At 39.9% G+C, this 26,400-nt stretch overlaps 1 protein-coding gene across 2 annotated transcripts in view; it reads left to right on the top strand.

Annotated features, from left to right (window-relative positions):
* Positions 1-25,808, top strand: part of DNAJC27 (DnaJ heat shock protein family (Hsp40) member C27) — a 30,535-nt gene extending 4,727 nt beyond the window's left edge. The window contains exons 2-7 of one of the 2 annotated variants that reach the window (XM_045884204.3): positions 3,476-3,558; positions 7,275-7,344; positions 11,598-11,762; positions 12,404-12,526; positions 18,528-18,688; positions 21,876-25,808. In XM_045884204.3, coding sequence (XP_045740160.1) covers positions 3,476-3,558; positions 7,275-7,344; positions 11,598-11,762; positions 12,404-12,526; positions 18,528-18,688; positions 21,876-22,008 — 735 coding nt within the window. In that variant the 3' untranslated portion in view covers positions 22,009-25,808. The remainder of the gene's footprint in view (positions 1-3,475; positions 3,559-7,274; positions 7,345-11,597; positions 11,763-12,403; positions 12,527-18,527; positions 18,689-21,875) is intronic. The other variant, XM_064571944.1, reaches the window with a different exon arrangement.
* Positions 25,809-26,400: the final 592 nt, after the last annotated feature.

Here is a 26,400-nt window from a genome sequence, read left to right as displayed (position 1 = left end):
AGCTTGCCCTAATTTTAGATTTCCAGTTATATTTAATAAATATTTTCCTGTTAAATCAGTTGAATTGGGTTTTCAGAGGTCCTACAATATTGTATATTACTTCTTGGAGTTTCTTTTCTCTCTTAACAATAGATATGATAATCCCTCCAAGTTATCTGATACAGCTCTGCTCTTTTTCATTTGCATAGTCCGCAATAAGCAAAATTCCTCTGTTGATGAGAATTCATGTCATTTCCAGCTTTTCCCCTACTACAATGTTGCAATAAATGCCGTGTGTGTGTGTGTGTGTGTGTACATACACTTAAATACTGGTCTTCTCATTTCCATAGACGAGATTCCCAGGGGTAGAATGCTGAGTTGAAGAGCATATTTTTAAATTTTAGTAGCTATTGCCAACTGCTCTTCAAAGAACTATATTTCTACCAGGAGTATAGTATGCAGGTACCCTTTTTCCCATATCCCTGCCAACACAGGTGTTGTTATTCTTTTAATGACTCCTAGTCTGGTTGGTGAGAAGTATTACTTTAATTTGCATTTCATGGACTACAGATGAAGTTGAGCACCTTTTCATATGCTTATTGGCTATTTGGATTTGCTCTTCTGTATATTTATATTCCCTACTCATTTTTCTATTGAATGATGTGTCTTTCTTACCAATTTTTCTGGTTCAGGGACATCAGAGATAATAACTTTTTGCCGGTCATATGAGTAGTGAATATTTGGGTATGTCATTTGTCTTTTAATATTTTTATAAATATTTTGCCATACAATTGCTTTTGTTGTTGTTATTATTTCTATATACTCTGTTATGCCTGTCCTTTCTTTTTTTTTTTTAAAGATTTATTTATTTATTTGAGAGTGAGAGAGAGAGAGAATGAGAGGGAGGAGAGTCAGATGGAGAAATGGACTCCCTGCTGAGCAGGGAGCACGATGCAGGGCTCGATCCCAGGACTCTGGGATCATGACCTGAGCCAAAGGCAGATGCTTAGCCGACTAAGCCACCCAGGCACACTTGTCCTTTCTTTTATGGTTTTTGAGTTTCCTTTCTTGGTTGAAAAGTTTTCCCTAAGGTTGTACATATGTTGCACATTTCTTCTGCACTTGATCTTAGCCAAAGGACTGAGAAGTGATGGTGCACATTTTCTTCTGAAATTTTTGTTGTTTTATTTTTAAATTTTGAAATCACAAATTCATCTGAATTTATTTTTGTATTTAGAAAAGGGCCCAGCTTGTGTGAGTAGCATTTTACTAAAGAAATCATTCTTTTCCCCTTAACTTTAAATATCACCTGGGTCACTTTTAAAATTTCTTTTAATGAGATCTATTTCTGGGCTCTCTGTTCTATTCTACTGACCTATTTGTCTATTCTTATGCCAATATAATACTGTCTTGATTGCTTTCAGAATATTTTAATATCTATTAAGGTAGGTTCCCTCCTCTTTCTATTGTCCTGCCCCATTCCTCTTTTTCATATTTTGATTAGTTCTTCCCAGATAGTTGTTCTTTCATATGAATTTTAGGAAAATTCTATTTTAAAAAAGAGGCCTACTTTAATACCCATCGTACTGCATGGAGCACTGGGTATTATACACAAACAATGAGTCATGGAACACTACATCAAAAACAAATGATGTAATGTATGCTGATTAACATAACATAAAAAAAGTTACAAAAAAAAAAAAAAAAAAAGCCCAAACCTGTTAAGATCTTAACTGAAACTGCATTAAAAAAGAAAAGTACCTAAAAATCTATTTAAGAAAAATAGTGAAGGCAAAACATTCTCTCTGTATTTATGTTATTTAACTTAGCTTATAAGATCCCAAGGACCAGGAGCCCTGTCTATTTGTTTTATAAGGAGTGGTTATTAATACAATTACTTAAATGTGTGTCTTGTTAAACACTTATAACTAGTATTTAAATAGTGTACTGTAGTTAAAGGACTGCCAGGCCTCTTAATCTCATGAATAATTTAGACAAAGGCTATATTCATTTTCCCAAGCTATTGTGAGAGAAAATATTTGTGAAATGCATTCAAGCTATAAAATGCTTTTAAAAGTATAGCCTCTTAGCAGTAGTCACTCCAATGAAATTTTTCCTTCAGTTCACAATAAGCTTATTAACTGCTTTTTAAATTAACTGTCCTATTTAATTTAGGTTAACGTTCGTCAGGGAAGGATTTGAGCAAAATAAACTCCATTACTAGCACTCCTAAGTAAATTGTAAGTTTCATGAGTGCTAAGAGCTATTATTAATATATGGCATTTAAAATTGGTTTCTACTGGCACTGAGCAAATTTCATTGGCATGAGCAAAAAGATGGAACTAAAATACTGGTGTTTACTGTCCTCAGATAGTTTACTGTCTAGCTGAAGAGATAAGATGAATATATACATGTGAAATGATAACTAACAATACAAAGCAACGTATGACTGCTGGCATGTGTGTGCGTGTGTGTCTGCATGTATAATATATGTGTATATATTAGTATGTATGTAAAGTGTTAGAAGAGTTCAGATGCAGACAAGATCTCTTATAACCTGAAGCTCAGAGTTTGAACTGCCTTAAAGGATAAGATTTGGAAAGAGGGGAGAAAGCTCATTCCAAGGAGAGGGAAAAGTAATGACAAAAGTCAGGATGTCAGGTCTATGGGAGTTTTGCAGAAATGGAGAGTTTATATTAGAAGGGTTCAGACAGGGAATACAGATTAGGGCCAGATTATGGAGAACCTTGAATAAAGGACAAAGGAATTTGGATTTCAAACTTGGCACTGAGAAGCCACTGAAGATTTTTGAGTTAGGGAAGTGAAAAATGTCAGTGGTGTGCAGTATTGGCTGAGGTTGGGAGGAAAGGAAGGCAGAAAGACCAATAAAGAATTTCCTACAGTTGTCTGGGAGTGGATGATGAGGATCTAAACCCAAAAGGTGTCAGTCGGAATTGAAATGAAGAGAAAGAGGCAAGAAACCTTCAGAAGATTTAGAAAGGCTCAGAGTCAAACATGGCTTTAATATTCTGATCCTCTGTGGTTGGAGAAATGGTGGTATTATTAACAGAACCAGGATGTCAGCAGGATGAACTGTTTTTATGTATGGGATTAGGTCATTTTTGGACATGTTGAATTTGAGGTAACAGCAGGACACCCAAGTAGAAAGTAGTCTTAGTATTTGAAGATGTAGATCTGCTTTTGAGAAGGGAGGTCAAGGCTAAACGTTTTGGTGGTATTGTTGGAAGCATAAGAGTAAGTCTTCAAAAAAAAAAGAGCTCAAGGATGGAGAACTAAACTGAAAACATGTTTGGTATTAGGGAAGAATATTTAAATAATTTTTCTTTAAAATTTTCACTTTTAGCATTTGTTTTGGTTATTTGAAAATGCTTTCTCTCTCACTGTGGTGAGTGAAGAAACCATAATGAAGAACTGTGCTTATTTTGTATGTTTCCAGAGTGTATTTACTAAAAGCATGTATTTTTTACCTTTTTAGAGTTGTATTATAAAACGATACTGTGAGAAAAGATTTGTGTCTAAATATCTTGCAACAATTGGAATTGACTATGGAGTCACAAAGTAAGTACATTGTTTCTTTGGGCTTATAAATTACATAGACCTTCGAACTCCTCTAAAATGATGTATCTTGGGGCACCTGGGTGGCTCAGTTGTTAAGCGTCTGCCTTCGGCTCAGGTCATGATACTGGTGTTTACTGTCCTCAGCCCTGCATCGGGCTCCCTGCTCGACGGGAGGCCTGCTTCTCCCTCTCCCACTCTCCCTGCTTGTGTTCCCTCTCTCACTGTGTCTCTCTCTGTCAAATAAATAAAATCTTTAAAAAATAAATGAAATGATGTATCTTGAAATAGAGATTCTGAAGACACATCAGGAAAGATAGGAATAAGAGACCTTTACAGGAATGTAATGATCATGTAATTTGTTCATCACTGAGCACGTTCTTTTTTTGCCAGGCCTTGCCTTAGGTGTAGGGTCTACAACAATGAGCAAGTTAATAAAAAGCCTAACTGGCAGATGTACCTTTTTAGGAAACATGTTTCTGTATAAAAAGGTCCTATTAGCAGATGTGTTTATAGAGCATTTTGAGATATTCTTTCTAAAAAGTCTAAATATTATGTGGAAAATTTTCTACCAGAGGACGTCCTTTATTGGTTTATGATCTTTACAGCCTTCTGGTATCTAGAGAATGATCTGGGAGAAGTAAAATTGGGCAGAAGTGGGGATTTATCTGGAGATGAACCGAGGGTGGGTTGAGCTTGGGGAGATGGGGTTACATTAGCAGGAAATAATACTACCAAAACATAGAATTGAGGTATACAGCACACTCCTGGAAGGTGGAATTTCAGGAGCTCACTATTCTGGCTCTAACCTGCCCCTCTCCTTCCCTCTTGTTGCATTCCTTTACACACTTTACCCTCCATCCACACTGCACCGTTGTCCTCATATTTTCCTGTCTCAATGCCATTATTCATTCTGTCCACCTGAAATGTCCTTTCCCCTCATCTCTCCATCTGTCAGACTCTTTGAGGTGGAAAATGGTCTTGTTCCCATAAGGCTTTGGAATACCTCCTTTATTAGTCAGGACTTTTTTTGGTTGCAAATGACAGAAATCTTAAACTTCTCTATGCTGTTTATGGTACTTAGAATAAATTGCCACATGTCATTATTATTTATATATGTTTAATATCTCCTGCTAGATTGTAGGCTCCACAAAGAAGGGGCTATTAGTATAAATCATCTCCAAGTGCCTAGTACAGTGCTTGTACATAGTAGATACTCAAAAACTATGTATTATTAGGTAAGATAGGTACATCTAAAGAGGAAGTTTGCAAGATTAGAATATGAGGGCAGCTTTCAAGAAGGTGGACTAAATTGGTGGGGTATATCTATCCTTCAGGACACAGAATTTCATCAGTGGTATGGCAGGAGATCCTGCTTAAGGCAGTTCTGTTTTAAATCCATTATAAGTAGCTAATTTATTCAACTAAGAAATGAGAATCACCATATTATGCCATAGAACTGTGGTAGTTTAGTCAACAGACTATTCTATTTCTGGCTGAAATTTTTTTGGAGAAAGATGGTTGTCCCATGGTGAATCAGGAGGATATAACTGAACCCAACTTAAACCAGCTGAAGCAAAAAATAATAATAATAATGAAAAATAAAGGATATTAATTCATATAATCCAATTACAAGGATGCTGGGCCTTAGAGATGGCTGGAACCAGGGACAGGATATAGCCAGATCGTTTACTACATCTCTCTCCACCTTTTAGCTTCCTCTACATGGCTTCCAGCCGATCTCAGACTCACACTGTGAATTTTACTTCCAGAGAGGGACCAAAGCTAGTATTCCAAGTTTAAAAATCCCAGGGAAGGTTTGATTGTCCAGGTAGAGACAGGTGTCTTTCCCCAGCTCAGCTGGCTATGGCCAACAGAGTGGGATTGCTAAGAACATATAGCAGAACCCATCTGAACCACAACCACAAGAGGAAAGGGGGGTTCTATGCGGTAGTCAAAATAACAGATACCCATTCCATCCTTCCTGTTTCCAATATGGTGAAGCTCAAACTCCAGCATGCTGAAGAATTACTTGTAGAGTTTGTAAAAATGCAGATTCCTGGGACCCACCCACTAAGATTCTGATTTGCCAGGTCTGAGGTGGTGCACAGGAATCTGCATTTTTAACAGCCTCATAATAATGATGCAGGTGGTCTTCAGGCCAGAACCTAGGAAAGCACGACCTCGAGGTAATGAATTATCATTTTTCTTAAGGTAATTTCCTCTGTCTGGCATCTGAATTAAATTAACCTCTTTGAGTTTCAGTGTGTGAATACATTTTTGTTCATTCTTGACTTCATAGCCTTTAGTTACATCCTCTCTCAGCTGCTATCTCTTTAAGGCAAAATTTTCTAATATAAATTATTATACAGATCTTCTCCAGATGCTCTCAGACTCTGTTGTTATTTTGTTTTTGCTCTTGTCACATCCTCTTTTATAAGATGGATCCTGATTTCACAGATGTTAAAATGAAAACAAATATGCGTTTTGGAATTGATGAAATCTGGTAGAGAATTCAGGAATAAAGAAATGATTAGTGGTTAGCTTAATTTAAATCTACAAGTAATATAAAACAACTATAGGAATTATGGTTTCAGAATAGAAAGTGGATGTTATAAATGCAGACAAGGGAATAATAACAATAAACAAACCAGGAGGTGGTAAAGGGACAATGAGAGCAAGTACTGATGTCCTTGTATTCCATAAGAGGGGGTCGTGTCAATGCTGTGTAAATTGAAACATGTCACTTAAAACAATGATTCTAACCTGTTAATTTATTGTGAATAATTCCTATTCTTAACTTAGAGGGGTCTTTTAGGAAATATTTCTTGTGATGAGGAAACATATTTAAAGTTCAAAAATTCTAGCTCACTTCAGTTTCTTTTTCTTTTGTTAAATTAATAACAAGTAAATTTTATACTTTTTATTTTAAAATAGCATAATTCCATTTTTATAAAATACTTATGCTTATCAGTCATATCTGTGCATTGAAGAAGACTGCAGTGTTGTTCATCTATAGTGACGAAGGTTTTTTCTGGGTGATAGGATTTGGGATAAATTTTAAACTTTCATCTTCGTGTTTTTCTTTAGCATTTGAAATACAATATTTCATTAATTTATTTACCAATAGTGATTTTTCTTGAAAAAATAAAAAGGACAAGATGCAAATATGCTATGATGTTGACAGTATTTAATTCTAATATGAATGGTTGTTATTTTTCCTTCTTGTTCTTTTCTCTGTTTAAAAAGTTTTGAAAACAAGTGACTGTTGCTCTTGCTCCACGAAGATCACACACGTTAGTTATTGTTCTGCGTGGTAACCAAGCATTACCACTAGTAATTAAGATGTCTTATTAAGTGAAATAAAATATTTTGTTTTCCTTCATCTCTCTCCTACTTGCCTCAAATCAGTTTCCTCAGTTCTGTGGTAATAGTCACCATTTGTTAGTTAAGGGGCATGGACTGAAGTGTCTTGAGGTAAGCTGAAGGTAAATGAGGGTCTTACTACAAGTGGGCTCAGTGTTCTTAAAATAAGGAGGCAGGATGATCTGCCAAGTTGCCAGCTTCTGTTGTATTGATTATCTGTTATCAGGAAGAGGTACTGAGAAAGCCTCTTATAAATTTCATTCATTTTAAAATTCATAAATGACATAAATGATATGAATGGGAATGCAGAAGCCATAACCTTCTTTGTAATTGTTTCCATTTGAACATTTCAGGGTGCAAGTCAGAGACAGAGAAATCAAAGTTAACATCTTTGATATGGCTGGCCATCCCTTCTTCTATGAGGTAAGAAAGCCTTTTTGAGAAAACCTGTATCCAGTATTGTCAGTGGATTAGGGAAAGATCCTGAGTTATCTGAAACAACCAGTGTGCAAATCATGTATAAAATTAGGTGAATTTAGCTGGTGGCTGTGGCTTCCTTTCTGAGCCTTAACTGAATGGAAACCTGTTAGTCTTTTGTTCCATCCCCTTAAATAGTGGTAGGAAATTTAATTGCTAATGTTCCAAACACTTAGATGAGACATTTTAACTTACAAAGGACTGTTTGGTTTATACTTTATACCTTCCCGATCAATGGCCATCATTCATTCACCACATACCAGTGTGCCAGTTTCTACTGAACACTGGTAACACACAGTCCCTGTCCTCGTGGAACACAAATCTGTCAGAGAAGACAGATGTTAAACAAATGGCAGAATGCTTGGGAGCATTTAATATCTAGCCTAGCTTATCTGGGAGGACAGGAAGTCTTGTTGAAGGAAGCAACACTTAAGCATTGACGGATTTGATGGATAAGAAGAATTACGTAGGTTGGTGGGAATCCGGGGATGATGTGATACACAGGATAGTTTTGAGTGGTACAGACTATAATAGTTTGGAGAATGAATGTCTCTAATGATGGGGTCGCACTGCCTCACAAGTGCATTTGCTTTACCATTAAAAACTCTAGATTAACAACTCCCTTTTGAAGGCTGCCTTCCTTTGACTTTCACTATTGATCTTGGCCTTGCTTTTGGAACAACATAGACTGAGTCTGTGCTTTTACAACAGAACCTTTCTAATATTTGTTAATCCGCTCCTTTTCAGGTAAAGTATTTTCTAGTCCTGCCCCAGCGAGATATTGTCCAGATATTGTCGAGTGAAAAACACTGAGTGTTCCTTTACTTTCTATCATTAGACACTAGACATCTTATCAGTGCAAACTGAAATTACAATAGCTTTTTTCCCCGGCAGCTCAAAAAGATACAAGTATAATTAATAGAAGCTCCTTGAGTTCACCACTTCTGAAGTAACTTTTCTCTGAATAGCTTTGATTTTTCCTTTTTTGTCAAATATTTACTTGTCTGTAGCTCAAACCCTCCTTTTTGACAAGACCAAAGCCATCTTCCCCCTAAGCCCCAAACGGACCAAAGTATACTTTTGCTCAGCACACACCTGGTGAAGCACCGATAGCCATTCTCATGATCCCTGGCCTCCCTCCATCCTTGAGGCCTGTCCTCCATTAAGCTACTACTGGCATTCGTCCTCTTGACAGGTTTATCCAAAGGGCCTACTGAGAAAGGACAGTCTGCTTAGCATGTGAGACAGCACTCTCAGAGGACAGTGTCAAAGAGAGGACCTTGAGGGAATGCTGCGCCTGTATCTTAACAGCAGTCTTGTTTCCACTGATGCACACATCATTCTGGGGCTTGCTGGTATGAGTTAGATGGTCTATAGAAAATTCTTGAGGCCCGAGTGATATTAAACTAACAGCTTTCTCTGACCTACAAGCTAGAAAGTTTGCCATTTCTGCTCTAGGAAATAATCCCAATTCCCTTAACATCCCTTAACTATTTAATTAAACTTTGGATGCTGCAAGACTTCCAGGACTAACATCAGAGAGCTGTTTTGGGAGCCAAGAATAAGAGAGCTGTGGGGGACCATTGAGGCTTCTCCTTTTTCATTTTACAGGTGAGAAAACTAAAGCTGGAGGTGCTAAAACCACTAAAGATTACAGAGGTAGCTAGTTGCTGAGCCCAGACTTGAACTTGAGTCAGTGGAAAGAGAAATCCATGGAGCTTGCCTAAATCTCTATTTACACACAAATCTCCCTCTGGATAGCATAATTTGCATTTTGAAATTCTTTGGCCTCTACTTACATTCTCTACATTCAGCTCTTCTTGATTTAAAATGTCTCGAATACTTACACCTGCTAGGCCCTGTTGGCGACACAAAGATGGACACATCAAGATGCATGCCTTCACGTCGCCTGGAGTCTACTGGGGAAGGCAGCTGTATATGCTACCAACCATAAACCAGACAGGAAGTGATAGGAGCACTACTAGAAGCACAAAGGCTGTGCTATTCCAGAGATATAGAGGTTAGATTCTGTTTGGCAGGGGTTGGGGGTTAGATGATGAGGTGTGGTGCAGGAAAAACCCCATGAAAGATACAGTGTCATAGCTAAAGTTGAAAGATTAAAGATAAAGAGATGTCTGTTTCCAGATGGAGTTAGAGAGGCACAGGGCAGCTTTGAGGAATGAGAGATTATCCACTTTGAAGGACAGGAGGTAGGAGCAGGATAAGACTGGGAAGCTGGTGGAGGACTGATTAGAAACTTTCAACACCAGTTAAAAGAATTTGAACTTTAGGGGGTTGGCAGTGGGAAGCACTAAAGAATTTTTGAACCAGGGCTTTAAAAAGATAAGTATGCACTGTGTATAATGTTGCTGGGGAGATTACTTAGAAAATTCTTGCAGTAGTAGTCAAGAGGTAGTGTAATGTTGGCATGTGGAAATGGAAAGCAAGTGACAGGTGCAGGAAACCTGGCAGAGGTGGCTCCTACAGGATTGTTTGTGCCTGCTGAGCGAAAAGGGAGACGAAAGCAGCAGAGGTTAACGCTAGGCTTTCCATCCCCCTGACTCAGAGAACGGTGTGCTCCTTTCATCACCAGAAGTTTAAGGGAAGGAGAAGATTGGGAAGGAATAAGCTGGAGGGTTTCCTGTTGTACATATTGAATTTGAGATTCCAGCAAGACATTCAGCTGGGAGAGTCTAGAGCTAACTAGAAACGCAAGTCCGGAAGCACAGATGAAAAGGCTCACCTTGGAGGTTCTCACAGTTGAAACTATGCAGGTGGTTATGTTTGAGTTGGAGGGAACGATTGAAAAAGAACGGCTGAGGGCCTGGGACAGGATTTGGGGAATTATAGCGGCCAGCTGGAGTGGGAGCAATGGAGAGAGGAGGAGTTGGTAAAAGACCAGACAAGAACCTGGACAAGGTGGTGTATGGGAGCCAAGGCAGCAAGAGTTTCAGAAAAGAAGGGAGAGGCCCGTTTTCACGACTGCAGGTGGGCTGAGGACCTTGGGGACTGAGGGGAGGAGACCCCTGCTGTTCATCACTTTAATTCTTTCTGATTTTGTTGGTTTCAATTTAGGAGATAGCTGCTTCTGTTTCTACAGATTAATAGACATTTGCATTCTTGGCCCAGGCATCTGTCTATACTCAGAAACCTAAATTTCATGCCTGATGTGTGTAAGATGTCCTCATTTCTTACTACAGACTGATGTGGGTGTGTACATACTGGAATTCTATGAAACAAATGAGTAATATGTGGCCTCTGTCAAGGTTCTTACTGGAATTTTGGCCTGAAACCCCCAGTCTGTCAATGTTACTCCTCACCCACTTGACCTATCATTCCTCCGCCACTTTCATATGCCCTGTACTTCATGCTGCCTCTTCCTAGAATTATAGATATGCCCCAGAAGCGAGTTGCCATTTCTAGCAAAAATATCAGAGGAGGACCAATCAGAGGAGTGGGAGAAAGGAAGACAGAAGGTGCAAATACACATTGTTTTGCAGGCACCATTTAGGTGCTTTGCCTTCATTATCTCCTGTAATCCTTGTAATCACCCCATGAAGTAAGTAGTGCTATCCCCATTTTACAGATGAGGACACTGAGACGCAGAGAGGTTAAGTGATTTGCCCAAGATCACACAACTAGTAAGTAAGTGTGAACCCAGATCTGACTCCAGAGCCATTACATCACACTGAGGCTCTGAGTTCAGAGTTCTGAAGTTGGTGTGCAGACCCAAGAGTCAGGGAAGCTCTGCCTAGCATCTTGGGGAAGCCAGCTTTGGGCTGTGGTACATACATGGCTGTACCTCTTGCTGATGCTTGTGTTATTTTTGCCATAAGTTCTTCTGAATTGTTCATTCACCCTCTGGTTCTTCCTGAGAAGAGCTTCACTCTATAGAATGTGTGTTATTTTAAGGTCTGCTAACGAGAATTAAAGATTGATTGCCTCTAGGAGGTAGAGATGGAGGTGAGAAGGGGTGGGGCAGGAAGCTGTTACTTTCATCACAAGACCTTGTACTAGTAGGGGTTTTTTTTCATATTACTTTGATTTTATAAAAAGTCCTCTAAAGACCAGTAGATATTGAGATACAATAGCAAATACTATGTATACACAAAAGAACACACTTTGTTATGTTAATGACTGTGACATATATTATAAAATCACAAAACCTACAATTTGCACATCTGTTCTTTTATGTGAAGGTTCGTAATGAGTTTTACAAGGATACACAGGGTGTAATACTGGTCTATGATGTTGGGCAGAAAGATTCCTTTGATGCCCTTGATGCGTGGCTGGCAGAGATGAAACAAGATCTTGGACCTCACGGAAACATGGAAAATATTGTATTTGCTGTGTGTGCCAACAAGGTAACTGCTTTGGAAATGGTATGCTCAACTTTCCGGATTCATTATGGGAAGAGTGCAGCTCTGAGTTTTGGGGAACAAATGAAAAGAAAAGAAGTCCTTATTCTGTACTATAGGAATCAACAGCTTTTCAAAACATACATCCCTAAAACAAAAAATAAAAACACAAACTCCCCTATGTCAGGATATTTATCCATTTTTTTCTGGTGCTGTATGTGGCGAAGGATATTGGTGACTGAGCAGGGGAGAGGGGGATCCCAATAATTACACTCTGACCTGATTAGAGAAGGGACAATCATTAGGTGCAGCCTGGATTATGGAAAGGTATGAAAAGCAGACTGTGGCCCCTTGAGTGTGGGGGATATCATGAAGCCAACTTTCACAGAGGTGAGGAGCAGTTTTCTTAAAGGATAAAGTGGGAAGCGTGGGAGCAGCACTTGTCATTTTGCCACAGAAAATCAGTCTATGTTCAATATTGGCAAAATTTTTTTGTCTCTTTGGGTCCTCATAATTGTTTATACTAGTGCTGGCATTCATTTAAGAGTAGTTTTTGCCTCAGTAAAGGATTGATGAAAACCTCACAGGGTCTATACTAGCGGGTCAAGGTTGGGGTCTTCTCTCTGCCCCTCAACTTGCTATTTCAGATTGACTGTACCAAGCACCGCTGTGTAGATGAAAGTGAAGGGCGTCTGTGGGCCGAAAGCAAGGGGTTCCTGTACTTTGAAACTTCAGCACAAACTGGAGAAGGAATCAATGAGATGTTCCAGGTAAGCTAGCATTGGTTTGTTCGTTCCAAGGCTGACCATGCCAAATTTTAGTTTAAATTATGAGAAGCAAAAATGTAATAGGAATATCTTATTAGAATAAGCTTGTTCTTTTCAGAAGCTGGTAAGAAAAAGATTAAGAGAGAGAGAGTGTGTGTGTGGTATCTGCCTGCTGCATACTTGAGACCAGACCTGGCTGATCGTCAGAATTACTTTGGGAAATTCTTCAAAATGCAGATTTCTGGGCTCCAGACCTCCTGGAAGCTTAGTGCCGTGATGGAGCTCAGGAATCTATATTTTGAAAAAGCTTTCCAGGTGATTCTGACGATCATCAAGTTTAACAACAGTTATTATATACTTACTTACAGTAGAACAGAGGTTTTCTTTAAAACTACCTTTGGTTAATGGTGTTACATTTGCATGGTTAGATGGAAGCATTACTCTGGCAAAATTGCCTTGCCATAGCTAATATAATTCTATATTGTAGGGGTGCAGTTAGAGACTAGGAGACTGGCATTGCAGAGTCCAGCCAGTCACACATAAAAATAAGGTCTTACCCACCAAGTAGGCAATGGAAGGATGCACTCATATTGCAACCTGAATGGACAGTGATTTTTTAAAAATTACTAATCTTGAATAATTTTAAGGGAACAAGGTTTATTTGTTTATTTATTTATATTTTTTTAGAGAGGGATGGGGGAGGCGCAGAGGGAGAGAAAACCTAAAGCAGGCTCCATGCCCAAAATAGAGCCCGATGCGGGCTCAAGCTCACAACCCTGAGATCATGACCTGAGCTGAAATCAAGAGTCAGACACTTAACCGACTGAACCACTGGGGGCCCAGAACAAGGGTTTTTGTTTTTTTGTTTTTTAAAGATTTATTTATTTATTTTAGAGAGAGAAAGAGAGAGAATGAGCAGGAGGGGCACAGGGACAGGGAGAGAGAGAAACTCAAGCAGACTCCGAGCTGAGCACAGAGCCCGACATGGAGCTTGATCTCATGACTCTGAGATCACCACCTGAGCCGAAACCAAGATTCGGATGCTTAACCAACTGCACCCCCCAGGTGCCCCCAGAACAAGGCTTTTTTTAAACAATAAATTATAAAGTCAACTCTTAATTACAGATACATTTGGAAGTAAGTGGTGGCATGAATTATGCATTTTTTTCTTACGAATATATCTGATATTTTGGGAATTTTCAGCATTTTAGATAATGTAGCTATACTATAAAGAGTTGTTCTTAATTATTGAGTGGGATTTTATTTAATCTTTTATGCTGAATTTCTTTCTCTTTTATGCTGAATTTCTTTCTTTTAAGATGTCACCACCCCTGTTAGAAGACAGGTTTCATCCTTGGCTGACAGGCTAAATTGGGCATCAGTAGCTTCCATTTCAAGACCAAAGAAGGTTGATATTGACTTGCCACACTCTCTATTCTATTGAGTACATGAACCTGTGTGAGTTTGTACCTATTTATGTGCAATAATGATACTTAATCATTTGAATGTTGTTTTACAATTCTGGAGAAGTGTACATGTTTCATCTCATTTGAGACTTTATGTGGCAGGTTTTATTCCCATTTCAGATGTTATAACATCTAAGAGTAGTGAAGTGACTTGTCCAAGGGGTATAAATAATGACTGTTGAAGATTAAATTTCTTTCAGCACTTTAAATATGTTGGTCCATTCTCTTCTGGCCTCTCCTGCAACTCATGAGATGTTAGCACCTATTCTTACTCTTATTCTTTTGTGCATAATGTGTTGGGTTTTTTTTTTCCCCCCTCTAGCCACTTACAAGAGTTTTTCTTTATCTTTGGCTTTCAGCTTTGGACTGTGTGTCTGGATATGGTTCTCTTTATATTTATCCTCCTTGGTGTTTGTTGAGTTTCTCAGATAGCTAGGCAGGTGTTTTTCACCATAATTTGTTCAAAAATTTTTTCACTTTATTTTCACTCTTTTCCTTCCTGGACTTCAGTTACATGTATATTAGGCCATTTGATTTTGTCCCACATCCTTGAAACTATGTTATTTTTCTTTCCTTTTTCTCTATTTTTTCAGATCACATAGTCTCTATTGGTCTTTCAACTGCTTTTAAATCCACTGAGTGAATTTTTTAATTCACTACTTTTCAGTCCTAGAATTTGCATTTGATTTTCTTGTGTAGTTCCTGGTTCTCTGCTGAGATCCTCTATCTGTTCAGTTATTAAGACTATGTTTTTCTTTACTTCTTTGAAATATTTATAATATTTTTTTAGCTCCTGGGGCGCCTGGGTGGCTCAGTCGTTGGGCGTCTGCCTTCGGCTCAGGTCATGATCCCAGGGTCCTGGGATCGAGCCCCACATCGGGCTCCCTGTTCTGCAGGAAGCCTGCTTCTCCCTCTCCCACTCCCCCTGCTTGTGTTCCCTCTCTTGCTGTGTCTCTCTCTGTCAAATAAATAAATAAAATCTTTTAAAAATATATATATATTTTTAGATCCTTTAAATTCTTTCTCTGCTAAGTCCAATATCTGAACCATCTTGTGTCCAGTTCCTATTGCCAGCTTTTTTTTTTCCTGACTATAGATCACATTTTCTTGTGTCGTTGTATGAGTAGTGCTTTTTGATTGAACACCAGACGTTGTGGATAATACATTGTAGAAGCTCTAAGTTCTTTATTTTCCTCAGCAGAATATTGTTCTTATTTCAGTGGGCAATTACTGACAGATTACATTCAACTTGCATGGGCTTGGTTTTTTGCTTTCATAGCAAGGATCTGAAGGAAGCCCAAAGTGTTGCCCAAGCTCTTCTAATTTGTTAGAACTCAGCCTTCAAATTCTGTCTCCTTTGCAGATCTTGTCAGCTCTTGGTTTTAGGTTTTGTCAGGATGAGTCTACTACCAAGCCATAGTCTTTCTGTGGTGTCTTAGCTAGATACTAGGGGTGCTAATGAGGTGGTAAGGCAATCTCTGCACTCTGGCAAGGTCAAACTGTAGTGTTTCCGGAATGCCTCTTCCCAAAGCACCACTAGACCTCTAGTGTATTGGTTCTATTCTCAATCCCATGGTAAGCCTCAGGTGATCTCACCCTATGTATGTATAGCCTAGACCTCAGCTACAGTTTAGTGGGGAACCCTCACATGGACTTCTGGGGCCCAACTCTGCATTGCTCCTTCCTCTCCAATGCCCTACTCTGCAGATTTTAGTCACTTCAATATCCTTAACTTCTGATCTCTGTCTCTTTAATTCAGTGGGACTTTGGGACTGCTCAGACCAGCTCTCTGTGACATGGCCAGGAAATGGACTCCAGGTAGAAAACCAAGTGGCAGTATTGTACTTGCTGTTGTCCACTACCTGAAAATAGTTGCTTCATATATTTGTCCATTTTGATAGTAGTTTATGGCAGAAGTTCTAGTCCGGTACCCATCACTCCATTATGGCTGGAACTCAGACATGGAATGTAAATAGACTTTTGACTTCAATTCTACTGTTCTGTATGCCACAGTACAGCTGGCCCTTCTTTTTTTTTTTTTTTAAGATTTTATTTATTTATTTGAGAGAGAGAGAAGGAGAGAGAGAGCACATGAGAGAGGGGAGGGTCAGAGGGAGAAGCGGACTCCCCGCCAAGCAGGGAGCCCGATGCGGGACTCAATCCCGGGACTCCAGGATCATGACCTGAGCCGAAGGCAGTCGCTTAACCAACTGAGCCACCCAGGCGCCCAATAGCTGGCCCTTCTAAACCATGTGTGTTATGAGTGAATACTTGTGTCCTCAGAAGTCTGTGAGTGTTTATATTTTAGTTTAACTTATAAACTGGAAGAAAACCTTACTGATACAGAGCACAAGCAAACATCTATGAACTGTGATGACTTTTAGGTTGTTTTTATCCTTTCAGATACATCTTGGGTTGCACTAATGGATAAATTAGTCTGTTTAAAAACAGGCTAACAAGGAATGTAATAAAACTATTATGTAAGCAAACACTTGGAAGAGTGCTTTCCTGCTGGTTCAATTTAATACTTTTTGTTTCCTATAAACTTATAGATATTTTATGTCAGAAAGGAACTTAGTTTTGTCTTATTCACATTGTGAACAGAGAGTAAGATGGACTAAATCATGTTAACTCTACTTCTGTCTTGGTATCTAGTGGCTTTTCCTTTGGCACCCTCCTCACAAATCAAGGCTTCTTGTTTAGGTTGCCAAGTCTATTAGCTATTACCAGAGATAAGAAGGAGGAGTCTAAGAAATAGAAAAATTTTAGACAGTAACAGGAGCTATGGAAATATCTGAAAAAGAAGAGGAAGAGATTAAAAAAGAGATTTTCAACTTAAAAGCAGTATAGTGTATTAAATGAGTCTTTTGAGCAAAGTTATCTAACAAAAGTAACAGTGCACAGAGTATGAGGTATGAGCAGGATCAAAAAAATAGTTTTCACTTCGAAAAACATCAAAAAAATAGGCAAAGAATCTGAATAATTTACAGAAAAAAAGAAAAGCACTAAGCATATGAAGAGACATTCAGTTCCACTTATAATTTAAAGAAACTCAAATCCAAACTGCGTGCTACACAGAGGCTTGACAAAAGTGAGGCTGTACGAGAAAGCCCCAGAGCGACCAGGGGGTAGAGAAATCCTTGTCTGACACTGTGGTGGGGCCGTAAACTGGCACAGCTGTTTTATGGGAAGGTTGTCAAAATCAAAGATTAAAATGCCTGTACGCTGTTATTTGGTACTTCTCCATTTAGGAATTTATCCTAAAGCAGTATCTCCACAAGTGTGCACATACACACACACAAAGTATTCATTAAAGCACTGTGTGTAGTAGCAAAACCTGGAAACAATTGACTTGTCTAAGAAAATATGGAGTTGTTTAAATAAATTAAGATATAGTCACACAGTGAAATACTGAACAGTCATTAAAAAGGATGAAGAAAGTGTCTATATGTACTTTCTCTCTAGAGAGAGAATCCAAGATGTATTTTTTTAAACGATTTTATTTTATTTTAAAATTTTTTATTTATTTGACAGAGAGAGACACAGCGAGAGAGGGAACACAAGCAGGGGGGTGGGAGAGGGAGAAGCAGGCCTCCCGCGGAGCAGGGAGCCCGACGCGGGGCTCGATCCCAGGACCGTGGGACCGTGACCTGAGCCGAAGGCAGACGCTCAATGACTCGAGCCACCCAGACGCCCCAAGATTTTACTTTTTAAAGTAATCTCTATACCCAATGTGGGGCTCAAACCCACAACCCCAAAATCAAGAGTTGCACACTCTACCAACTAAAACAGCCAGGTACCCCTGTATTTTTATGTGAAAAAAATGCGAGGAGCTAAGCAGTATGTTTATTTTTTTTATTTTTTATTTTTTTATTTTTTTTTTTAAGATTTTATTTATTTATTTGAGAGAGTGAGAGAGAGAAAGAGCACAAGAGGGGGGAGCAGGAGAGGGAGAAGCAGACTCCCCGCCGAGCAGGGAGCCCGATGCGGGACTCGATCCTGGGACTCCAGGATCATGACCTGAGCCGAAGGCAGTTGCTTAACCAACTGAGCCACCCAGGCGCCCTAAGCAGTATGTTTAATCTGCTTTCTTTTATGTCAATGTTTAGTGTGTAAGTGGATGTACTGGTATTCTGATAGAAAATTTTTCTGGAAAGATACTAAAAAAATATTAACAATGGTTACTTCAAGGAGAGGAACTTGAGGGGCAGGGGGACAGTTTTCATTTTACATTTTTATTTACTATTTGAATTTTTCTAACAGTGTTCATCTACTACCTTTTAACTTCAAGTGTGGTTATTTGAGAGTAGGATTATGAGCCATTTAAATTTTATTCCTTACACTTTTATGTGCTTAAAAAAAACACACAAGCATGTGCATACACACATAAACACACAGGATAAAAGAAAAAAATCTGCGTATTTGCTTTATGGTGAATTTTAAGTTATTGGAATATATTAAAATTCTTTAAGTTCTGCTTAAAAGGAATTGCAATTTTCATAAAATCAGTTCTACTCTGGGATGATTTCTTTTTGCAGACCTTTTATGTATCCATAGTTGATTTATGTGAAAATGGCGGGAAACGTCCTTTCACGAATAGCAGTGCTAGCTTCAGCAAAGAACAAGCAGACACCATTCGCAGAATTCGAAACAGTAAAGACAGTTGGGACATGTTGGGAGTCAAACCTGGGGCCTCAAGGTAAGCAGTGCTCTAGGATATTAGTCCTGAGTTCTAGCCTGGAGAAAAACTCAGCTGTCAATATCGTAGGTCTGATATATCTTCTTGTAATTGGCTGGAAATATGAAGATGTGTGGAAATGCATTAGCTTATGTAATAACTCTTCTTCAGTGAATTGACTGAATGCCAGAGAAACAAAGTAGAGGGTACAGTGGCCTGGTGAAGGAAATGTAGTGTATGTGCATGAATACTTTCTGGAATGGTGTGCTCTGCTTTTGTCTGTGTTGAATAGGAGCCTTGAAGCAGATGTAACCTTAAAAAAATACCTTACAAAAGAGAATTCTTAAATCATAGAATTTTAGAAGAGGAAAAGAATGTTAGCAACTTATCCAGACATTTCGTTTTTTAGGTGAGAAAACTGGAATTCAGCAAGACTAAACACATGTTCAAGGACCCTAGGAGTTAGTGGTAGAATTGGTTCTTGACCTTGAACACTGTGTGTCTGCCTGGCTCTGTCTCTTTCTGTGGCCCTCAGAATCCTGCTAGGTCCTCGTCTGTGTATGAACTTAACATTAAATGGTTTTATTTTTAGCCAAAAGAAATATTTGGGAGGAAGAGAAATACAATTGCTATTCTTTGTTGCTTGTGCAAGAATAAATCCTTGTTCGGTATGGTTATATAACTTTTAACGGTAGAACACTTCTGTTACTGTACATATTATGATTTTTATTGTAATTATAAGCATTCCCAGATCTTTTTATTTTGCACCATAACTTTCCTCCCCATTCTTCTTCTTTCTACTTTGTCACCTTGATTCCCACAAAAAAACAGTACGTATTGAAATGCCTTGTTGGTACCAATGGCATTAAGTTTCTCTTTTCCATTTTGGTCTCATAGCCTATCTTCAAGCCCAGAAGGCGAGAGGGCAGGGGAAGAGGAAGACAGTTATTGGTCACCTCGACTTGCCAGGCCTTACAAAATAGGCTTTAAACACATGAACAGTTCGGATGATCTTGTGTATATAGCACAGTTAATTGGTCTCTTTTAAATGTCCTTTTGGATTTCCATAGTCTCATTCTAATGTCTTCTGTTTCACCTCCAAGGGAGATTGGCTCTAAAAGGAAGAAACTTTACTTATTAGTTAACTTAGAACATTGTTTATTAAGGAAAATTCCTTATTTATTTACTATGTTAATTGGAATCTATCAAAATGTATGGGACCTCCATAAGTTCTCTATCACTGACCAGTATAAACATGTGCTTCTCTTACCTGTTTTTCTGGGTCTAATTTCGTATGGCAGTGAGCACATTTGAGCAGAACCTAAAAACAGTGTTTTAAAGTTATAAAGAGTTTTAATGTTTGTTCAGTGCCATGTTTACTGTTCCTGAACGTTAAGAAAATCTTCATCTTCAGCAGAATTAATATATTTGTTACTTTGTTAAATGTATTTGTTAATACATTTGTTATTTTGGAGAAGAATTCTGGCAATTTGAATTTCTTCAGAGAGGGAGAATATGATTCTTGTTAGTTAATATCAAAATTATCTATGTAAAAAAGGCCAATGCATGTTTCAGAACAAGCGAATTCAGGATTTGTTTAAGAGCAAAAAGCAGAAAAAGCCTTCCCCAAACCTAGAGGACTATGAACATGGCCCTATGACCTCAGTCTTTCCAAGTGGACACCCAAGACGTTCCATCACATGCAAGACAATCAAAGATTATCTCTCTAATTCAGAGAGCCAAATAGAAATCCTTCTGATAAAACATAAAGGAGAAAAGCTAGGGCATTTGGGAAAGCACCATATCCAGGCTTATAGGATAACTGGAGCCCTAAATTACAAAAAGAAGGTAGGAAATCAAACTATCTGGTAAGGACAGAGCTAAATCTGACCAGAGGAGGAGCTGGGTACTTAGAAGCTTCTGGAGGCCTGACACCAGAGGATGATGAAGAGCAGGGAGAGGGGCAGGTGGTCTCCAGGCTCCTCCCCAGCCAGTCCCTGCTTGTGAAGAGCTCAGAAGCCTAAAGACCCCTCCTGGAGCTCTCCTGCTCTTTGGGAAACACTCACTGCATTGCCCCTTTCCTCTCTGGGTATTGTTCTCTTCTCTTTTGTTTCTTCTTCGGTCTCAGGAGCTCGCTGGAGCTCTCAGGTACCCCCATCTGCAGCATCCCTTACTAGATCAATGGTGTCACCATCTTCCCTGAGCCTCAGTGTCCCCCTGACCCTGGAACTCATTTCAGTCCCTTTTCTTCCATCTCCTCTATCTGTATATCCAGCTCATCACCTGCTTCTGCCGATTCTTTCTGTGTGTTATCTCTTAGCCACTCTTGATCCAGACTCTTGTACTCATGCTTGGCTTCTTGTAACAACCTCCTACCCATCTCCTAACTTCAAGAAACAGCTTTCTCAGCACCTTTTTTTGGTCATGAAACACCTACTGATATCATTGTTTATCAAATCTACTTTGTTGTTGTTGTTTTGATTTCAAGGCCCTTCTCTTACTGACCCCTGCTTCCTGGCCAACTTTGTTTTTCTTTTTTTTTAAGATTTTACTTACTTATTTGACAGAGAGAGAAACAGCGAGAGAGGGAACACAAGCAGGGGGGAGTAGGAGAGGGAGAAGCAGGCTTCCCGCCAAGCAGGGAGCCCAATGCGGGGCTCAATCCCAGGACCCTGGGATCATGACCTGAGCCGAAGGCAGATGCTTAATGACAGAGCCACCCAGGTGCCCCCCAAATTTGTTTTTGTTACCCCCCCAGCAGTGTCCTCGTGGAACTTCATGCCGTGGCCATGCTGTTCCTAGTTCTTAGTCTCTGCCGGCTCTCTCCCAGTTGCGCTGTTTCCCCACTTCCTTCAGAACCCCACCCCAGAGGCCTTCCCCAATCACCCCATGCCCTCATTGCTTCAATCAGCAAAGATTTGCTGGATGCCTGTTCTGTGCCAAGGACCTTTCCATGAATCATTCTTTTACCAGGCATTTTCTTGGTGTGTCGATACTCCACATTGTATTTCTTTTTCTACTTGTCGGTAACGTATTATTTATTTGTTTATTGTTTGTCTCCGAGTCCTTTAGTCCCACTTTTGAGAAAAGGTAGTGATGATTTGGGAGATGCTCACTGCAAGAGATGTGATGTAAGTCCAGACAGCCAAACTGCCGTGGGTGGGGGCTGACCCTGTCACTGACCTAGAGCTTGGCTTCTTTCTCATAGGGATGAAGTCAACAAAGCCTATCGGAAACTCGCCGTACTGCTTCACCCCGACAAGTGCGTGGCGCCTGGTAGTGAAGATGCCTTCAAAGCGGTTGTGAATGCCCGGACAGCCCTCCTGAAAAACATCAAGTAGGAAGTCAGAGAAAAGGACAAGTGCGGGCCTCAAGTACAAACTGTCCCTAGAAGTGAAATAACCAACATGAATTTTTTTTCTCCACAAAAATCTTACTGCTTTTTTCTCTTGTTGTTATTTGTAAATTAGAAATTCAGGTGCCTGTGACCATTTCACAGACATTTTACAGAGCGGTGAAGAGAACCAAGCGCCACTTGTACGTATAGTTCATTTCCTATTTCCAAATAACCTGAATTTTGTTCCTCCTTCGTTTGTGAGCTTGGTGATGGTAGCATCCCTCACGCACTTGACTCAGGACAGTCCAGGAGGTTTCTGGAGGGAGGAAGGGGCACAGGAGAACCCTTTCGCTTTTTCTTTTCCTTTTTTAAAGTTCACTGGAGAAGGAGACAGCAGAAATAGAAGGAAATAATATCAAAACCCTGAAAGTTTGGTGGGACCTCACAAGCAAGTTGCTCCTTTTACAAGTTCCTTAGGTAGTATTTGAACCATCGATCAATCTATAATTAATGAACTCTTGAGAGAGAGCCCTTTGGAAGTTTGTGAATCGAGGTGAAACAGTTCCAAATTGAGCAGCTCTTTGAGGACATGTACTCTGTCCCCTTCTCCAGCCACCAGGGGGAGAGACAAGTTAGTCCTAGGAGAGGGGAGGCAGTGGCAGCCACGAGTTCTGGGAACACTGGCTGCTGCTGGTCTTGCCCCTGGATCTGAGGCCTCTCTTTAGCCATGGAACGGGGCTGGCGGCAGTAGGGAGCATCATGCGCCCGGGAAGCAGGCGTCAGACCCCACAACAGACGTGCTTGCAGCTCACGCGAGAGCTTGTGTACACATCTCCGAGGGCAAGGCCTGAGGGCACAGCCAGCCTGGCGTGGACTGGTCTGATGCCCCAGGAGAGCCTGTGGGTGAGGCTTCTGCCTTTTCTTGTCTCTGCATCGTTTGCCACTGAAAGGTAGGAAAGCCTGCGGCACTCCTCCATAAGCCAGGCCTCTTCACTTCTCTACACAAGTTCCTTCTTTTTCTTCTTCTCTTTCTCTCTTATTTTTTTTAAATATACCACATCTGTCATTCTTCTCTTCTTGAATCCCTGGCTTTTGGCCACTGCCTCTTCTATCCTCCCTTACGAGCCTTGACCTTACAGTCCTCCCTTATAAGCCCTGGTTGACTAGAGACAGGTATGGATCCTTTGGGTGTTGGTGGAGGGAGAGATCTTAAGGCCTGTGTGGGAAGAATCTCTAATTTTTGCTTGGGCTCCATATTTCTAAATAGTAATATTTTTAAACTATAGATTATGAAAGCTAATTTCACATAGAGAAATGCTTTCTTTTGCCATAGTTTCCTCCTCAATATCCAAGGAATGGATGAAGATCAAGTATATTAGGACTGGCCATTCTTCCAGAGCTTTCAGAACTGGTCCCACTGTTTGACCCATTATATCATCAATCTCAGTACATTACTCATACTTTTAGCTGCGACCACCCTGCACTGATTGGGCTTTAAGGTACATAGAATGTGAATTTTAAACAGCTATCCCATATTGATCACCAAATAGCATTCACCTTCTACCCAAGAAGAAAAGCCACTTTGGTTTAATTCCAGCCCTCTGCAGTCTTCTGGATTCTTCTCCTCTCCAAAGCAGCTTCCCTTTGTGTGGCTGCACTTGGGCTGCATTGAGCTTGTTGTCAGGAAACCAGAGCCTTGTTTTCTTATATGACTTTTCATCTTGGTGATTCTGAAAATGCTTCTTTTTTACGAATTGAGTCTAATTGAGTCTAATACATGATTTCCTGGGGATTTTCCTCTGGACTTTTAATTTTAAATAGCTTCTGGGACTGCAAAAGTCCAACCAGTTCCCGTTCTTCTGAATTTAAATTTTGCTTAAGGCCTTCATCATGCCTAAAGTAATTAAATGTAGGTCTATGCTTACAACAGAACTAGACTCAAATAAACGAGGGATTGTGCATGGTAGTTTAGCCCAAATTGACATGACAGCTCACTGAGTATGTGGCCCTGTATGAAGCCTGTGAGTTTTCATCACTGTTACTAAAGGCCAGATTGGTCACCTCATTCAACTACATTGTGCAGATGAGCAGTTACAACAGAGTTCTTTAGTGCTTCCTTTCCTATATAGCGAGTGACTTGCTGAAATTTAGCCTGATTTTGGTTCTTAGGTCTTGGAACTCAGTTCCCAACACCTTCATTATTAATGTTAAGGATGGCCATGAACTACTTCATTTATGTAAAAGAAAGAAAAGAAGAAAGTTAAGCTTCAGGGTCCTAGAATTTGTCCGAGTGCCATAATCCTTGAGTAGAATATTAAGGGATAATAAAGCACGAGTTGCAATGCAAAGTTTTTTGGTACTAACTTCATACAAAACTTTGTAGACCTCTGTGCACTAAATTTATATTCTCAGTGCAAATATGTACTTTGTAGTTCAACTTTATGAAATTCCTTCAGCCAGTTAGGATTTTAAAATACATTGCCGAGAGTAACAACTGGCAGCATCATTCCACTGGCTAAAAAAAATTTGATGGAGAATCTTGCTTTTCAGAAAAAAATAAAAAGTTTGAACAGTTCTTATAAAAGCCATTACTTCCATGTCTGAGTCATCAAGAATGAACAGTTTTAAAGCTTGTTAGAAATCCCTTGAGACATTTCTAACTAATTGCCCATCCTACCTAAACACTTTAAAATACACCATCCTTTTTTCCCTCTGTTCCCCTTTGGGGCTTCTTTGGAGTTGATGTTCTCAGCTGTCAACAGTTCCACTTCAGCCTTGCCATTTCGAGTCTTCCCATACATGTGTCCTCGGCTCTCTTGGCCTGTTTACGTCAAAGTCCAGGCCTCGGGTGCTGTGCTGCCCCCCGGGGGAAACTGCTGGAACCCGCCGGTGGCACACTGTTCTCTAGGCTTACATTTACCTCAGGAAACTTACTCCAGTGTGTTCTCATGCACTAAAGTTTCAACTGGTAATTCTTCATACCCACAAACCAGTATCTAATTCACTGCTGGTTAAAAGAGCCATAGATAAGGCAGCTAGATTTCTGAAAGAAAGCCAGAGTAAGTTAGCAGCCCCTGTCAGCCCTGAATCAGCACCACAGTTCCTCCTAGAACAGAGACAGAACCTCGAGGGGGAGGGAGGTAGTTCAGGCCCAAGTTAGAAAGGGTGGAGCTGCGTGCCGACTACCTCTGACAGTGACAGTGACAGAGACCTTCTCAAAGGTACTTTCAGTGGGTGCTGGAATGTCACTCCCTTCCCCACCGCACTCCATCCAGCTCACTCTGAGTCTGCCAGCGTTTCTGCAAAACTTTCGAAAATGAGTTTAGCTGCACAAGAGAGCTATCCACCTTCCATTGCAAGGTTTGCAAAGTGAACGAACGTTCACACTTCTCATATTTGGTATTAGCACAATTGTAAGACAGTCGGTAACGTTTGTACGTTGGTTTTTCCGTTTAACGTTTCTAGAGAAGACAAAAGCTTAAATTTGTGACGTGGGGAAGTTAGATTGTGTCTAACAAGCAGTGCAATATTAGGCCATGCCAAAAAGGCCCTGGTGTGAAGTGACTTGTTTGCAGGTTGGACGGTTTGGGTTAGTGTCCTGCATCGATTTCCCGTGGGGTGTTCGTCCCCTTTGACTGTGAATGCAGAGTCTCAAAAGAAACCCTTAGCTCTTACGAGGTAATTTACATATTTACGTTCTTTTGAAATAACTGAAAATGTTAAATCTAACAGTTGTTTATGTCTTGTATAGAGAGTGTCATATGTATTTAAGTTGTGTATTTTTATAAAATAAAGCCAAAACTCAAACACCGGTCTGTGGGCTGCACTTTTTTGTTGAGACGCTGGTCTTTAATGTAAAACGTACTAATCTAGAAGGAGCCCAGTCCCTTACCAACTGAGACCTTACAGAGGACCTCTTGCTTGCGTTTCCAGTTGGGAAATGGAGGAAATTTTATTCATCAGTCCATCAGATAATTCTAACCTTATTAAGTCTTGGTGCAAGTGTTTTGATCTTTTTTTTTTTTAAAGATTTTATTTATTTATTCATGAGAGACAGAGAGAGAGAGAGAGAGAGAGAAGCAGGCTCCCAAGGAGCAGAGAGCCCGATGCGGGACTCGATCCCAGGACCCTGGGATCATGACCTGAGCCGAAGGCAGATGTTTAACCATCTGAGCCACCCAGGTGCCCAGTGTTTTGATCTCTTAAAGATACTAATATGATGTTTGCTTTTTTAATTCAGATGAAACTTACCATCCTATTTTAATAATGCAGCTCTCGGTTGAATAACTTACTAATTCAGTTAACTGGTCCCTGGAAACAAGAATCCTTAAGTAACAGACTGTTGTGAACCCTGGATTTGAAAGTGAAAGCCTTGCAGGGCCCACCGCCAAAGGCA

Source organism: Mirounga angustirostris, unplaced genomic scaffold (genome assembly GCF_029215605.1).
Source record: "Mirounga angustirostris isolate CCGP_5_RB_7025 unplaced genomic scaffold, mMirAng1.0.hap1 SCAF_10, whole genome shotgun sequence".
Lineage (NCBI taxonomy): Eukaryota > Metazoa > Chordata > Mammalia > Carnivora > Phocidae > Mirounga > Mirounga angustirostris.
Note: the sequence above shows the minus strand (reverse complement) of the source record. Positions and strands in the feature narration are given on the sequence as shown.